The sequence below is a fragment of the Adiantum capillus-veneris genome, chromosome 11 (genome assembly GCF_014529385.1).
Source record: "Adiantum capillus-veneris isolate H3 chromosome 11, ASM1452938v2, whole genome shotgun sequence".
Taxonomy (NCBI): domain Eukaryota; kingdom Viridiplantae; phylum Streptophyta; class Polypodiopsida; order Polypodiales; family Pteridaceae; genus Adiantum; species Adiantum capillus-veneris.
Window position 1 is genome coordinate 4,418,608 of NC_140941.1, and position 18,439 is coordinate 4,437,046.

General features: G+C 41.8%; 1 protein-coding gene across 1 annotated transcript; it reads right to left on the minus strand.

Annotated features, from left to right (window-relative positions):
• Nucleotides 1-3,622: 3,622 nt before the first annotated feature.
• Nucleotides 3,623-4,123, minus strand: LOC147446829 (uncharacterized). Its single transcript, XM_086524560.1, has one exon. It carries the CDS (start codon nucleotides 4,121-4,123, stop codon nucleotides 3,623-3,625), a length of 501 nt encoding a protein of 166 aa, XP_086380686.1.
• Between the last annotated feature and the right edge of the window lie 14,316 nt (nucleotides 4,124-18,439).

Sequence of the window (18,439 nt, forward strand, 5' to 3'; positions counted from 1 at the left end):
TCATTAGATAACCAAAAGTCCAAAATGCATTCAAATACTAATTTTTCCAAATTGCTCCCACAAAGTGGCACAACAACATGTGATGTGACCATGGTCTAGAATGAAAATAACTAATGATCTTGCCCATGTTTGAAGGAAGGAGTATCTATGATTCTTCGTTGTAGTAGAGATGATGTATCTCACTCGTTCCAAAGAGTATGTAGAAGCTCAATCCAAATAGTGTGAAAGAGGTGGATGTAGGAGAAGACTATGAACCTAGAATGTAAGCACAATGATCATTCCACTCGTCCAAATAGTGATGTTGCATATCATAGTAGCAACTCTATTCCACTAGGAGAGTTCTAGCTGATAACTTGTATCTTGAATTATCTCTAGAGTGCCCAACCTATATCGCAATGAAGTATGTAGGAATATCCATTATGTTGGCAAGCATTGAGATTGAAAATGTTTGCAACTATTTCCCATGTCACAAACTCACATTCGTTCCCCCTCGTATAAAGAGACAACAAACACCTTCGTGCCTGCTGAGCATATGGGTAAAACCCCAGAGGCGGTCACTTTTTAGAATGTGTATGCTATCACGTGAGTTAATCGGAGAGGATTATTAAAAGATCAAAATGTATACATACAGAGGGGGGTGGGTTTTTTTTAAATAGGCATGTAGTGTAAATATAGTATGTATATTGAGGTATTATTAATAACCTCTTGAACGCACCTGATATAGGAAGCTTTTGATAAGTGACCGCCGCCTCGGGGTAAAACCAGACATAGTGTGTATTATAAACCTTACACATCCACACTTTCAACACCATGCACTCATGAAAAACTACCTAAAAACTTCTCAAATGTATTTACAGAAGTCCGCCATCATCACAAGCTTCAGTTAACTCTCACAAACATACTCTGCAAACAATCACTGCTTCATCTATGTATTCAAAGCACTAGGTTGCCAAGAATACATAAATGAAAGAAGACAATAGTGTATGACAAAACTATATTCACTTCCTTGACACAGATAAAATCCACCATTACATCTATTGAATCAGTGTATATCTCCTCTCGCTATGCCCGAACACCCTTTCACATAAAACATCACATCCCTTCACCAAGATCCCAAAAGACACATTATCCTATTAAGGTCCATTACATAAGTTAAAGCCCAAAAAGACTAATCTACCATGGTGCAGCCTTAATACTTGGCACAACCCGATGACTTTAGCCATAGGCTCTGACCTTGACCCACTATCCCTTGATCTGCCTTCAACCATTGTTCTTTTCTTCATTTACTCCTAGCTTTTATGTTGTTTCATCAAGTACAACATCTCTCACAGGTGACTCCCTAGCAATGGGTTTGACATCAACATGCACAAGGAGGACTGAACCCTCTGCAACTACATCCATACCACCCTCAATAATTTCCTTCAATTGAGCACCTTGTCTCCCAGCTAGACCTCAGACTGCTGCACTATCAACTCCTTCCAGATTGCCTCAAGCTGTAGCTCTAATTTAGCATTACGAGCTCGCAGCTCCGCATTCTCTTCTCGAACCTTGTACTCCCCAGCAACTTCAAACCATGATTTGTGTTTGTCAATTGGTTTTGCCATATGCTCCTGAAAAATCCCAACTTCCTGATGCCATTACTCCTTGGTGTAGGCAAACACTTCCCTCTTGAGAGTGTCCACATCAACATGAGCAATTAAAACTCCAGTGACTCCTTGGCCATCTAAAGTGGCTTTCTCAAGATCCACTAATGTAGTCAATCAGTTCATCAAGATATTACTATCAACAATCACATATGCAATTTTATCTTCAACCTCCTGGAATTGTTTCTGAGTAGCATCCTTAAGTCCATCCGCCCACAGTTGAAATTCCTACGCAGTTCTCGCCATATCTGAAATCCTATTCTGCATGTCCACACTCAACCGAGCAAACTCATTTTGCAATGATGTCTTCTCCTTCAACACTTCATCCACTCTGCTCTGCAAATGACTAACTTCGTGTTCCAGACTATCTATTACTTCACCTTCAGCCCTTTGAGTCTCCAAAGTCAGAACCATGGCATCTTGGTTGCATATGAATTTATTTAAATCTGACAAACTTTGGACCGCATCCTGCACTAAAAACACACCCTTCGACTTTGCTCTTGGGGTCTAAGAAAAAGGAGTTGCCTTTAAAGCCTGTTTAACCGGAGTCCACTGCCCTGAGCTTTCCCGAGCCTTTCGTGGAAACAAAGTAATGGTACGACTCTTAGTGTCAATGTTAGACACGCCTATTATCGAAGGAAAAATTGACACCTTCCCAACCGATTGAAATCTTCCATCAGTGCATACTGCAGATTTAATCGCTTGACCCATTGCCACTTTAGACTTATCCCCAAAGGAATTTTCCAATCCAACTTCTGTCGTTTAGCTTCACTAATACTCTGCACATCCGGACCTTTGACAAAATTGGGCGATGGTGAAGTTAAGGGTACTACCTGTAGCACATGGGAGAAGATAGCTTGTAGGTAGGGTGCAACTTCTATAAATAGAAGGCAACTTGCACTTAACCCGTGGCTCTGCTAACTGCAATCTGTCATATATGAATGACGCCCAGTCCACCTTTTGGCCCCGCTCATCATATTAAATAGGGGCAAATGCTTCTTTGGACATGTAGGCTATTTTAGCCAACAAGAAAACATTATCCAAAAAACAAAACAGGTGAATACTACCAAGTTTCCCACAATTCTGCAACATGTAATATGCCCTGCTACCTTCTGGCCCGGTGAACTCCGACCTCATCACCACGTTTGTCACCTTCTTCATTTTATGCAAAGGATTATGAGAAACTTGGAAGACTTTCGCCACCAACTTTGGGGAACTATCTTTGTCTTCCATGATGTACCCAGCGTTTTCCCTAAGGTGGCAGAGCTATTGTTTTGCACAATCATTTTTCTCCCAGAGCGGCCAATGTAGGCACGCATACGTGTAAAGACCAACCCGGTGCAACGAAACTTCAGTGTCTCGATCATGAACATCACACTTTTTATCAACTTCCATCTCCTCCAGTGCGTCTTCAACTCCCGACTCTGCAACCTCCCTCTCCTCCACACTCTATATGCTCTCCTTGCGGGTGCACAAAAGCTCTGCCATAGCCATCTTCATAGAACACTTCTACGGCATCTCTTCACCACTAAGCTCTTGTTGTTTACCAGCCATAGGCTTCCTTAAGCTATCAAAAGACATGGCTTCTACGGTGATGGTGAAATGACATGCAATGTCAAAGCTACCTTTGGCTAAAAGCACGGGACGCTTACATGCAAAATAATAATGACCTTCTACTTCAAAATGTGCACTGACTACTCCATGATGGCCCTTGATCTGAGATTGCATGTTAAGAAAATGCACTCGTGCAGTGATGAGACCCTCACTTCAAGGGAATCTCCCTTTAAGATATTCCACTCCGTGAACTTATGACATCTTGGATGACATACCCTCGGTAATGTGTCACACAATACATTTTCGCTATGGTTTATTCCCAAAACAATTCCCCTTTCAAAAAAAAATCTAATAACATTCCGCAGCACTGACTCACTGCTAGACACCTCACATTCCCAAGTATCCTCTAGAGATTCCTCCTTGAACTATGGCACTGCTTGCACCCAATTCACTGCAATCTCCTCAACTTTATCCACCATCCATTTTGGAACTTCAGGAATCTTCCCATAAAATTTCTTCAACCTAAAGCCATTGACTACTTTCAAAATAGGTGTACCAAAAGCATCTCTCAATTTGAATGTGCCTTGGCCCAACACTTGCACAATTTGATAAGGCCCAAAATATCTTAGCTTCAATTTCCGTGGGTGTGGGCCCAATTTTGAATTGTACAACATCACCCAATCACCATTCTTAAAAAAATTGAATTTAACCTGCCTTGTGATCCAAGCTTGTCTCCTCTTTTGTCCTATATCCGATGCATAGGCACTTTGAATCCGATCCTCATCCAACTTCAACAACTCTCTTTGTCTATGCAACACAGAATCCTCAAGGCTCAGCCTCTGTTGAACTTCCAACCTCAGACTTGGAATTACATACTCCATGGGAACAATAGCCTCAATCCCATAAACCAATTTAAAAGGTGTCATCCCTATGGCAACCTTGTATACTGTACAAAATGACCATAAAGCTGAATCAAATTTGTTTCCAATCCTTTCTATTTTCTGAGACAATCTTCTTCAGCATCCTCATCTAGAACCTTGTTGGTACTCTTAGGTTGACCATTTGCCTACGGATGATATGGGGTTGACTTCTTGTGCAAAATCATATGTTTTGATGTCAACTCTATAATCACAGAATTCAAAAATGCACACCCTGATCTGATACTGACTCAATGTGAAATCCAAATCTCGTCATAATGTTTGTATACATGAACCTAGCCACACTAGCTGCTTTATTATCCCTCAAAGATACTGCTTCCACCCATTTGGTAGCATGATCTGTTGCAAACCAAAATTTACCTTGCTCTTATTCTGCTGCTCCTTTTGGTGATATTGGCCCAACAAAATCCAATCCCCACTTCTGAAATCAATTTGGAGGTTGAAGAATAGGTGAAAACACTAACATCTTTTTCAAATAGTGAAAAGCTTTCTCTTGAGCATCTCCCCATACAAAATCAATATCCTTCTTTGTCAAATGAGTCAAAGGAGCATGAACATTCGCCAAAGACCTCAAATTCCGATTTTGCCATTTGATTTGTCCCATAAACCTCGAAATCTCCTTCACATTGGTAGGTGCTACTGCCTTCTATATGCCACTGATCTTATCTGAATCAATGAAAATCCCTTCCTTTGAAATGATATTCCCCAAAAGTTTTCCTCTTTGGACTGCTATTGCATACTTGTATTCCTCAAATATTCTAAATGTTTTTTCTTCTTACTAAAAAGAAAAAAAATCATCCATAAAAATCCTCACGAACTTTGTCAAATAAGGTTCAAAAGTTTTAAACCAGGGGAGGTCACCTAATAAAAATGTAACCTATCACGTTGTGAGCGGGATGAAAACGCACACAACGCCTCTATAACGACTCTATAAACCCAACACACACTTGGAATGGACACACACATTATGGGGGGGCTTACACAAGCCTGGCCAGACAGGAAACACACAGACGGAGTGAGAAGAGAGATCACCACTGAGACAACTTACACATCACACATTCACACACTACACACACACACTCTCAAATCTCAAAGGAGGAAAATTGCTATTGTTTAGACTCAATGAAGCTCAGCCCAACACCAATGGGGCAAATAGTTTACACAGTATTGAGGAAATACACCAGATACAACCACAAAGTTAAGTAGAGGCTTCACTCACTGGAGAAGATTACACAGAAAAACAGCAAAAAATCTGTGACGAATTTGGAAAAATGGACAGCGCCATTGCGTCCGGAACGCCCAAAAACCCCACCCTACAATGTCACAGTGCTCAAATCCGACCTCGAATGAGCAGTTTACGGCCAAAACAGGCTCCAAAAACCCCAAAAACACAGTTGCGGCTGTTCCTCCTCTCTTCTCCACGTTTTTCCTGGTCTTCTCTCCATTGTTTTAGTTCCCACACTTATCTTTATTAGTTGGGCACCCGTGGCCTTTTAGATGACCTCAAACGAACCCCGAACAGGCCAAAAATTGACCTCGCAGTGCATAGTTGTCACCTTTTTGCATCATCCGCACACCTGGCACTCAGTTTTTCCAAATAATGCATACCACAACCACGTGAAGTGGCCCCAAAAAGTGGTCCTCATGATGAACTTTCTGCATAAGTATCAGAAGAAAACACCCACGTTGTGTCCATACTTCTCCGCGTGCAAGTATTGACCCCGTTCGACCTCCTGATGCCACTCGATGCCATCTGACGCACCTGCTTACTTCATTTCGTTGGCCTGCGGATAGCTTTTTAGAGAAGTTTTACGTGCTACCAACTCCTCCTTATCGTAGAAAAAACACAGTGGTACTGGTAATAGTGAAAATCGATGCACTATGTACACCCTATCCTACGTGTACACATGTGGGCCCCACGTAACCACTTGGCTCTGAAAAATGGGCAATTCTTTATTTGATGCACCATGCCTGTATATGTACATATGTGCAATCCCTTGCTCCAAAAAACTCCTGACATAATTTGCCCATCCCCTAGCCTGCTAGATCATTCATGATCAGCAGCAGCACAGAGAGATATGAGACTCGTCGCATCATAGGTCTCCTCATCCCTCACCAACACTGCTTGATCCACAGACAACTGATGTTGCTCCACCATCATCAATCTAGCATGATACAATTTAAGACAAAATCCATTTACCCTTGACTTATGTAGAACACCATCCAGGTTAGCCAGCTGATATGTGCCATTTGGAAAACACTCCACTACCTTGAAAGGGCCTTCCCACTTAATTTGAAACTTCTTTTGGAAGGTGTTGTCCAGCTTACTGTTGTAGCGCAAAACCAAGTCATGTTTCTTGATACCCTTACTTTTGACCTTTTCATTTATCTTTGCCAAAGCCTTATCCTACATCTGCCCATAATGCTCCAATGCGCTCATCCTATCCAACTAGACCTCTTGTAACTGCAAGAGCCTCTCTTTGAATGCATCACTAGGCGGCCCAAGCAACTTCTCTAACATCTTGAACGCAAGCAACTCTACCTCCACAAGAGATAGTGCTTCCTTTCCATACACCAAATGAAATGGAGTAAACCCTGTACCTGTCTTCATCGAAGTACTGTAAGCCCATAATGCACTAGGCAATTCCAAATCCCAATTCTTTCCTTGGTGCTCTATCACTTTAGAAAGAATTTGTACCAACTCACCATTGAATCTTTCATTTAAGCCATTACACTGCGGGTAATAAGGAGTGGTATGCTGGTGCCTAATCTTCATCTTTGTGCATAAGAAGTCTAGCAGTTTAGCTCTAAATCCTGGCCCTTTATCTGAAAGTAGCTCTAATGGCACCCCAAACTTGCAACATATTTCATCATACAAAAAATTTTCCACATCCTTTGCGGTGATCTGTTTTACAGCTATAGCCTCTGTCCATCTAGAGAGATAGTCCACTGCCGTCAAGATATAGCTTTTGCCCCTGCTTGTGATAGGTAACCGGCCTATTGCATCAATCCCCCACTTTTCAAACACATCAAACACCATAATGGTTTTTTGTAGCTCTGGCTTCAACACTCTCTTCCCAAATGCTTTGACACCTATTGCAAGACCTACCGAACACCATCCAGGTTAGCCAGCTGATATGTGCCATTTGGAAAACACTCCACTACCTTGAAAGGGCCTTCCCACTTAATTTGAAACTTCTTTTGGAAGGTGTTGTCCAGCTTACTGTTGTAGCGCAAAACCAAGTCATGTTTCTTGATACCCTTACTTTTGACCTTTTCATTTATCTTTGCCAAAGCCTTATCCTACATCTGCCCATAATGCTCCAATGGCGCTCATCCTATCCAACTAGACCTCTTGTAACTGCAAGAGCCTCTCTTTGAATGCATCACTAGGCGGCCCAAGCAACTTTCAACTTCTCTAACATCTTGAACGCAAGCAACTCTACCTCCACAAGAGATAGTGCTTCCTTTCCATACACCAAATGAAATGGAGTAAACCCTGTACCTGTCTTCATCGAAGTACTGTAAGCCCATAATGCACTAGGCAATTCCAAATCCCAATTCTTTCCTTGGTGCTCTATCACTTTAGAAAGAATTTGTACCAACTCACCATTGAATCTTTCATTTAAGCCATTACACTGCGGGTAATAAGGAGTGGTATGCTGGTGCCTAATCTTCATCTTTGTGCATAAGAAGTCTAGCAGTTTAGCTCTAAATCCTGGCCCTTTATCTGAAAGTAGCTCTAATGGCACCCCAAACTTGCAACATATTTCATCATACAAAATTTTTTCCACATCCTTTGCGGTGATCTGTTTTACAGCTATAGCCTCTGTCCATCTAGAGAGATAGTCCACTGCCGTCAAGATATAGCTTTTGCCCCTGCTTGTGATAGGTAACCGGCCTATTGCATCAATCCCCCACTTTTCAAACACATCAAACACCATAATGGTTTTTTGTAGCTCTGGCTTCAACACTCTCTTCCCAAATGCTTGACACCTATTGCAAGACCTACACCGATGGTGAACATCCTTGTGTAAACTAGGCCATACATACCCCTCTTGCAAAATCTTATGCAAGGTGATCTTTAGAGCAAAATGGCCACCACATGCGCCTTCATGATTCTCTTCCAACACTTTGTAAAGCTCCTCCCGGCAAGGTACACGTCTCAACATGAGATCAGCCCCTTTCATGTATAAGATTGACATTACCAATCAATTTGTACCTGTATGCTCTACGCACAAAGCCATACTACTTAGACTTCTGAATCTCCTTTGGAATGATTCCTGTTAGCAAAAACTCCTCTTCTTGAGCCAAACTTTCCCGGCCATCATAAAGAGGTAAAGTGGTCCTCAACACAAATAGCTCCCCAATCATGCCTTGACCTGCTTCATGTGCCTCTCCATTTAGAGCACGTTCAATGTGTCTGATGATCCATGCTTCGAACTTTTTTAACAGGCCTTTAATTCTGAAGAACATTTCCTTCAATGAGGTGTTCTTGCTCTTCCACACACCCAGCACTTGCTTCACCACTAACAAGGCATCACCTTTTATGCTCAACCTTCGAACCCCATGCTTCAAAAAAATGTGTAATCCGGCTTCCAGAGTAGCATATTTAGCCTCATTGTTACTATGAGCATCCAATTTGAACCCTCTCTTGCATACTAGCTTCCCCTATGGATCATAAAGTGCTATACCCCCTAAAGCTGCATCATGGCTCTTTCTGTATGAACCATCAAAGAACAACACATGTGCATTGCTGATTTGTGGAACGTCTTCAACTACCTTTCTCACCACCTCTTCCTTAACAATAAGGGGATTCTCCTTGTAGGTCAACAAATCAGCTAGGGTAGCCCTTGTACTATCTTCCACTAGAAAAGAGAACTCAAACTCTTGCAGATCAATTACCCATTTCTTCACCACATTTGACATGTTAGTACCATTAATTAACTGTGGCAAAAAGGCATAACTCGTCAAGAAAACAAAAGGTCGTGGTAGCAAGTAATGACGAAATCGTCGATAAGAAAATATTACACTGGCCATCACTAGCTCTACTTCCAAGAACTTTCTCTCCGCTACCAACTTCACTCGGCTTGCACAATACACTGGCCTCATATAATGGCTGCCCTTCCCCTTTTGCAATAGCATACATAAAACACTTTCCCAATCAGGAGCCTGCATGGCTGACAACCCCCCTAACACCTCTTTCACCTCTTGAAACACTTCTTCACACTTGTCATCCCATTGCAATGGATCATGCTTTTCCACTTGTTGTAATGGATAAAGAAGCTGCAAAGACAATGGAATAAACCGTGCCATGTACTTCACTTTGTGTATAAAAGTTTCCAATTGCTTCGTACTCGTAGGTGATGGAAGAAGAATAATAGACTTAACCTTATCTGGCTTCAATGCCATTTTCTGACACCATATGGCCCAATAACTTCACCCTTGGCTGTGCTAGATGACATTTCTTTGGATTTAGTTGTCCTCCACATTTATCATATCGAGCCAATACCATCTGCAGCTTCTCATGGTGTTCAGCCCTACTGCTATAAACACAGAAGTCATCCATAAAAGCTTTAACACAACCACCAATGAATGGTTCCAACACCCAATTTGCTCTGTCTTGATAGAAGGAAGGTCCATTTGACAACCCCAATGGAGATACTGTGTAGCAATAGCATCCCCATTGCGTAATAAAAGTGGTCTTTGTGCGTTCTTTAAGAGAAATCTTCAATTGAAAATAGCCTGAAAAACCATCACACACACTGTACCTCTCATAACCTGCCACTGAATCCAAGATCTGATCGATCAATGGAAGAGGATATGTGTTCTTCTTAGTGGTTGCGTTTAAGGGTTTAAAATCTACACAAATTCTCCACTTCCCATCCTTCTTTGGACTGACTACAACTGGACTCACCCATTCTGTGGTCTCCATAGGGACTATGAACCTTGCCTTCAACAACTTGTCCACCTCTTCTCGCAAGGCTTCCATTTGCTCTTGACCCATCCTTCTTAGCCTTTGCCGCACTGGCTTAGCACCTTCTTTCAGCTCTATATGCATCTCTTCGCCCTTGAAACCTCTGATCTCTTCATATGAAGTAATGAACAAATCAGGAAAACTAGCCAGCATGTGCAAATATATATCCTTCTCCATAGCTGAGAGGTCTCTACTGATCATTTCTGTCATGAATTCCTGCTTCTTTGACAACTCAACCTTGGTTTGCATCAGCCCTTCAATCACTTCATAAGGCCCTTCACTTTCATCTTCAACCTCATTCGCAAATGCAAGTAAACCAAACTCCTGGATTTCTTTGTCCATCAAAAGAAATGCAACATCAGCATCCTCATCACTGCTGGTAGTGCTATCACTGTCCTCATCTGTCACCGTGGAAGAGTCTTCATCACTAGACTCATCCTCATATTCATAAAGCTCCTCCAATCATTTCCTTGTGTCCATATTATATAGCTTCTTGGCACCTATCTTTCCATAGAGGCTAATCGTACCACGTCGCCAATCTTGAACAGCTCCCACTACATGTAACCATGGTCTGCCCAGTATAATAGGATATGCTCCCAACCCTGTTAGCATCACATGAAAATCAACCACTGCCTTTGAATCATATGTCTCCACTTCTAGGCTCTTTACAACACCCAAACATTTTACTTTTTGATGGTTTGCCAATCTGATCCGAAAGCCTGACACCCCACTCACTGTGAGACCCATCTTCTCAATGCATGAGTGTGTTATCACACATATTTGGTCTCCACCATCCACATAACCTTGTCCCAGATTTTTTCTTTTATGCCACACATCTACTATTGGACAAATGTCTGGTAGCTCATCCATTGCCAACACCTTCACTGAACCTCTCTCTAGTTCTCTCTCCATTGGGTTAACCATCCTCTTCCACTGTCTCTTTAGCTTAGGCACCATATCTATAAGCTGCCCAAAAGTAACATCTACTTTCCTTCTTTTCAGATCCTCCTTCAAGTCATAGCTTAATTGCCCATCCCCTAGTGAAAAATATGAAACATGAAACTTGCACGACGAGCCCTTCTTTTCCTCTTGGCCCTGATATCCTCGCCTTCATGGCTCTTTCCCTTCTTCTTTCTAGGACCTGGGGCACTGCTTCCTTCCTTTTCCTCTATGGTCCTCTTCCCAATAGGAATCACTAATGTATCCTCTAGCTTTGATGCCTTCTCCAAGGTAACCACACTTAACACTTTTGTCTTTCCCTTTTCCTCCTGGGTTAATCCACTAGTTCCTTCGTCTCCCTTGATTTCAATGCCATAATCATTGGACCTAGTTAGCACCTGCCTTGGCAATGGATACATGTCTCCCCCCATCCTTGGTGGCTTATCACATTGCGGGCTGATGTGGCCCAACTCTCTAGAATTATAACATGTGGGTGTCTACCTCTAGAACCTACCATTGCTTTGTCCAACACCATTCCTAGGCCTTTCTTCACTTCCTGGCTGATTTTCAAACCTCCCTCGACCTCGATTATTTCCCACTTGACCTAGCACGTTTAGGCTGAGATTCTTCATTAAATCTACCACTTGCCTTAGCCCATCATCTTGCACTGCTGTAGTGACCACTGCTGGCATAACCCGAGGAGTAACAGGAACCACTGGTTCATGATGAATCCCTGGCATGCAACCTTGTAAAGAGTCCATAGGTTGAAACTTAGTCCTCCTTGGCGAAGACTCCACCCCTAACTGGCTCATTTTCCTCAGCTTCCACTCTTTGTTCCTGGCCACCTCCAATGCATCTTCATATGTTCTAGGCTTCTTTAACTCCATTCTCCAACTTATATTCTCCCAAAGACCAACCAAGAACCTGTCCTTCTTCATTATGTCAGGTGGGGGTACCTGTGGTGCTAAGGCCTTGCACATTCGCTCCCATGCCAATGAAAACTTACATATGTACGCATCTACTGGCTCACCTTCCTTTTTCACTAAAGCCTATACCTCTTGCCACACTTTGTCAGGATGTTCTATCTTCACAAACTCCACTTCCAACCCATGCTGTAGATTGTCCCAAATCAACCTCACAGGTGGATCAGCCGCACGTAACTCCTCTTCAAATGTTTTGGACCAAACTCGTGCATCACTCTTCAAACAAATTTGGAGAAGACGTAACATCTACGTCGGGTCATGAATCTGGTTGCTAATGTAGGCAACCTCCATCTTTTCCAAAAAGTCTTCCACATCTACATCACTTCTTCCATGAAACTCCGGATAAGAGAATGCCATGGCTACCCAAATTACGATTCTTTGAGAACCCCTTCAAACACACGTGCAAGAACCCAAAACTTTTCACTACCCTATCCCCAGAAACTTCAATGGAGCTTAGTTTTAGATAAGGACAAACACATGCACATCAAATGAGTTTTCATAGTTAATCATTGGAATTACAACAGGCAAAGGACATTCCACGATCTCTTGTAATCTTCTTGGCCCGAACATAAAGACTATGCGCTGCTGGAAAAAAATCTTCCTGGACACATGAACATTTTTTTGGATTCTCTGAGTTAAATGAAAAGGAGTGAATTGAGGGCCATTTTGATCATCCATTAAAGTCAACCGTGAAGCTCCCAAGAAGGCACACTTGTCTTATCCTCTGATTTTGCCAAAATTCAGCAGCATAACAACATAAATGGCTCAAAAGACCAAAAAACCAGCCATCACAACTTGGAAAAATTTTGGCAGAGTTTCCCCAGAAGTAGAGCACTAAGAACCCAAAATATAGACTGCATATGTATGCATAAACTGCTAACAATAGAACCCGATCATCAATTAGGAATCACTAGTACATAGCCTATGGCAGGCCTATGGCGAGGTCACAAAAAGGATGCTCCAGCTACCTGTATCACCGAAAGGATCTCCACATTTGAGAATCCCCTAGCTCAATAAAACCTCACGCTATCGACCCTCACACGAAGGCTAATGCAAATCGCATATAGTCAAGTCGCAGAAATGACTATCTTCCAGACCAAGTCTCATAAATAGCTGGGACTGCCAAATAAAACCAAATATGGATCCACAAAAACGTATAATGGCAGTTTCCACAAGTAACGTAAAATCCAGCAGACAATGCGCTCAAACAGGCACCAAATGATGCATATCCACAACAAATGCAAGTGACACCACTGCTAGTATATCACTATACTCCAGCTACCTGTACCTATACCTCTCCCTGTAACCTATAACCTATAGTCTGAAACCTGTAATCCGATGTTGAAGCTTGAAGCTCGAAGTAGAAGGTACTCGAAGAAGATCCTCAGTGGGGGCACCAAAAGAATGTGAGAGGGATGAAAACACGCAGAAAGCCTCTATAATGACCCGACACACACTCTTGGGATGATATACACACACACTATGGGGCACCACTCGGCTTACACAATCCACCTAGCCGAGGCAGGGAACACACCGATGGAGTGAGAGGAGAGAGACTATCCACTTGCCGACTCCACACAGAGACACACATACACATACACCCAAAAAACTCAGCTCAAAAGAGGAGAATTTCTGATGTTTAGATACAATAGAGCTTGGGCCAACACCAATGGGGCAAATAGCTCACACAATATAGGTAAAACTTGCCAGATACAATCACAAATTGGAGCAGAAGGTTCGCTTACAGGAGAAACGTACACAGCCAAAACAACAAAAAAAAAGTGAGGAATTTTGCAAAATGGACAGCGCCATCGCGTCCGGAACAGCCCAAAACCCCAATCTACAATGTCAAAGTGCTCAAATCCGACCTCGGATGAGCAGTTTACGGCCAAAACTGACTCATAAAGGCGCAAAAACACAAAAGCGGCTGTTCGTCCTCTTCTCTCCATGTTTTTTCTGGTATTCTCTCTATTTTTTCAGTTCCCACACTTAGATTTATTAGTTGGGGACCCTTGGCCTTTTAGATGACCTCAAACGGACCCCGAACAGGCAAAAAACTGACCTCGCAGTGCATAGTTGTCACCTTTTTGCATCCATCCGCACACCTGGCACTCAGCTTTTTTCAATAATGCATCCCACAACCACGTGAAGTAGCCCCAAAATATGGTCCTCATGATGACCCTTCTGCATAATTATCACAAGAAAACATCCACTTTGTGTCCGTACTTCTCCACGTGCAAGTATTGACCCCATTCGACCTCCTGACACCACTAGATGCCATCTGACGCATCTCCTTACCTCATGTCGTCGGCCCACGGATAGCTTCCTTGAGAATTTTTACGCGCTAATAACTCCTCATTATTATAGAAAAAACACACTGGTACTGGTAATGATGAAAATCGATGCACTATGTACATGCTGTCATACCTGTACACACGTGGGCCCCACATAACCACCTGGCTCTGGAAAATGGGAAATTCTTTATTTGATGCACCATGCATGTGTATGTACATATGCACAATCCCTTGCTCCAAAAAAATCCTGACACCGTATTTGCCATCCAAATCTGATTCTACTCTGAAAATACATCAAAAAAACAATACATATCATGGCTTGCCATCATCCAAAATAGAGTCCACAAAGGGAAATGGGAATGGATCTGCAATGGTTATTGCATTCAATTTCCTGTAATCCACACAAACATGGATTTTTCTTGACTTCTTGGGAGCCACTACTATAGGTGACAACCATTCCGCTTGATCAATTTGAACAATAAATCCCACTTGGAGAAGCTTATCCAACTCCTCTTTAACCTCCTCAACATAATTGGGGTTCATTCTATATCTGTGCTAAATCACTGCAACTGCATCCTCCTTCAAATTAATTTTGTGCTTGTACACCTTTGGGTCCATGCCCTTCAAATCAGAATAGTACCAAGCAAAAACATCAATAAAATCTTGCAACAACTGCTGTAAATCCTCCTTAAATGCATCATCTCGATGAACACTAATTTTAACAACTTTGGGACTCCCTTGAGATCCCAAATTCAAATTCAAATCATGCAAATCATCCTCCTTCACTCTAGAAACCTTCTCCATCAGCTTATCATACAGGAACTCTGTTCTAAGGATTGCCTCTTTTGGTGCAATATCTCCCTCTGAACTGTCCTGATCCTCTTTATCACCACTGTGACTGAATTTTGACTACTGGTCTAACTTCTGATCCGCATCCGTTGTTTTGGACTTAACAGGTGACTTCTACAACAGTTTGTGATTCCCATACTCCTCAACAATTTTCACAACATCCACTCTAAATATCGGAACCACGTAGTATTAGCCACCAAAAAACATGCTTCCTCATTGTCTTCCACTTCCTCAACCAAATTTATAGTCTGAGCCAACATTGGTTTCATTGATGTCAACAACTGCTTCATTGAACTCATCAAAATCCTGCTACCCTTCTTCAAAATAACCTCATTCTTTTTCCAATCTTGTTTCAATTTTGCTGACTTAAACCATGGTCTACCCAACAACATAGAGTAAGCATGTCCAGCATCTTGCATCTTCAGCACAACAAAATTTGCAGTAAAAAACAATCCATGCACTTTTAGAGTCTGGCTTCTCAACATCCCAATAGGCTGCACTCTTCTCTGATCTGCCATCCACACTTGGAATGGTGCAGGCTCCAGCTTCACATTTGTCATCTTCTAAAATTCAGTTTCTGACAGTATATTCACATCAGACCCACCGTCTTACATAACATCTGGAAAAATACGGCCATCAAACTCAAGCGGCACAGTTGGTATGGTGAAATCGACATCATCTGGATTAATTGATAACTTCCAACTTATTTCTCCAATGTATTTCAAGTCATTGGAGCTTTTGTCATCCTGATCGCAGAGTAAAACCTATCTCGGAAAATCGGTACCAACGAAAGCAACTGATCCATGGTAAAGTGCATAGGAGTATTCAACAATTCCTCAAACAAAGCTCCTGAGCGCAATTCAGAATTCACCACTTTCTTCATCTGCTTTTGCATCTTCCTAGAAATTGTCTCATTAGGACACAATTTTTGAACTTCCTCAACTACTTCATCCCTTACTTCTTTTTGTTCCTCCCAACCCAGAGGTGGTTTAAGCCTCACTTTAGAACGTGTCACCACCAAAATATTCAGATCCTCCGACATGTCTTTTGAAGAATTACATTCTCGAGAACAATCTACTGACAATGTATTTGCTCCATGATCTGAAAACATTTGAACACCAATTAAATTACTATGAGCCACTTCCTTCGTGGCAACGTGGTTTGCTGGTGGTGCAAGCAACTGTCGTACCTGTCCATTTGGTACTTGCTAATTCCACCCTAGTGGATCCCAACTCTACTGATTCCAATTCTATGGTTGCTGCCAATTCTGCTGCTAATTCCAATTTCCTCCCCAAGGCCAAAAGTTATGATATCCTCCAAACCTTGGTCGATACCCTTGATGAAAATTTCCCCAAAATTGTTGATTTGGATTAAAAAGTGGTCTCCACCCTAAGAATGGCTGCTGCTGCCTTTGCCATCCCTGATTATTAAATACTATTTGTTGTCCTCCAGCATCCGGAAATACTCCACTTACTTATGCTAAATTCTGTTGAATCTTCTGCTAAATCATGTCTGGGATTGGTCCCCATAAATTTGGATTATACCAACAATTGGGTGTGACATGACCATCTTTACCACATATGTCACAATGTAGTTTCTTACTAGATGACTCCTGCTTGATACCCAACTCTTTCAACTTCTTCTCCACCAACATTTCCACTGTAATGCCTTTAGACTTTCCTTTGGCCTTCGTCTTACCCTTGTTTGTATGTTTCCTCTTCTTATCCTCCTTCTCTGACTCAGAATCAGAATCTGAACTTCCTTTGGAATCAAAATCACTGCTAGAATCTGAATCTGAATCTGTATCAAGATCTGAATCAGAATTTGACTCATCCTCACTACTATCATCTGCTGATCTCTTCTTCTTTCTCCCCTTTTTTCTCTTCTTCTTGGATTTATTTTTAGAGAAACTCGAGTTTATAACTCCAAACCTCTTCTCTACCCTTGTGGTAGTTTCTACCAAATTATCCAAACCTGCTCGAACATCAACACCTACAATGGCATTCCATGGCTCTTTTTGCAAACCATTCATATAATATCCGGCTAACATTTCATATGTAGGCCTCTCTGCATAAGTAATCCAATTCAAATATTGATTAAGCTTCTGAGTATAATCTTCAACAAACATTTTTTACTGCTTAATACCCTTGACCTTCTTATGCACATCATTTGGTGTCTTCTCCTTACGCAATCTGTTCAAAAATTCATTTCTCAATGCATCATAATCTACAAAATGTCTCACATTAAAATTACTTAACCACTACATGGCCTTCCTCTCCAATGTCTCTTGGAATTGTTGTATCTTGTCTGCTATATCATATACTCCGTCAAATTCTTTGGCCTACCATCTTGTCTCAAATTGAGCTATGTTCCAATCAGGGTCTTGTTTGGATTTCCCTAAAAAAGGTCCAGAACTTGACGCGTAAATCCACTCTAGCCGCTTCCGCCATATTCCTTTGCATATTGGGAGATAATTGCCTTGCTGAGGATGATGATGATGATCTCGGTACTACTGTTTGCTGTGGGATATTTCTACCAATGCCCAAAGGATCATACTCTAACCTTCTTCTTGTCGGAAACAATTGCTACAACACAACACCGCCAACATATCTTGGGCCTACTAGCCTATTCTCCTTAGCCTCATGAAAGATACTCCTCAATATCCTCTAAATCCTCCATACTTGGCTGTAATTATTCTTCCAAATTTTCAACCTAAAAACCTTTGTCTTCTTGACCTTCCTAGACTGCTGCACATTGTTCCTCTCCTGGTGCTGCAATTCGTGCTACCTTGCAGCCAACCATGTCAACTAAGAAAGTGTTGATCGTTGTAAATTATCCACAACTGATTACCCGATGGAAATTCACTCCTTCAAACCAAACCTGTCGTAATAACCCCCAATGCGTTTTTGCTTCCACTTCATCTTGGCACTCAACCTTCCCACAGAAGAGAGTAAATCCGACCATGAGCACATGTCACTAACACTGTAATCGCTAGTGTATTATTAACCTTAAACATCCACACTTCCAACACCATGCACTCATGAAAAAATTCCAAACAACTTCTCAGATGCAGTTACAAAAATATGCCATCATTACAAGCTTCAATTAACTCTCATAGACATACTTTGCAGGCAATCACTACTTCATCTATGTATTCAGAGCACCAGGTTGACAAGAATACAAAAATGAAAAAAGACAATAGTGTATGACAAAACTGTATTCACTTCCTTGACACAGATAGAATCCGCCATTACATTGGTTG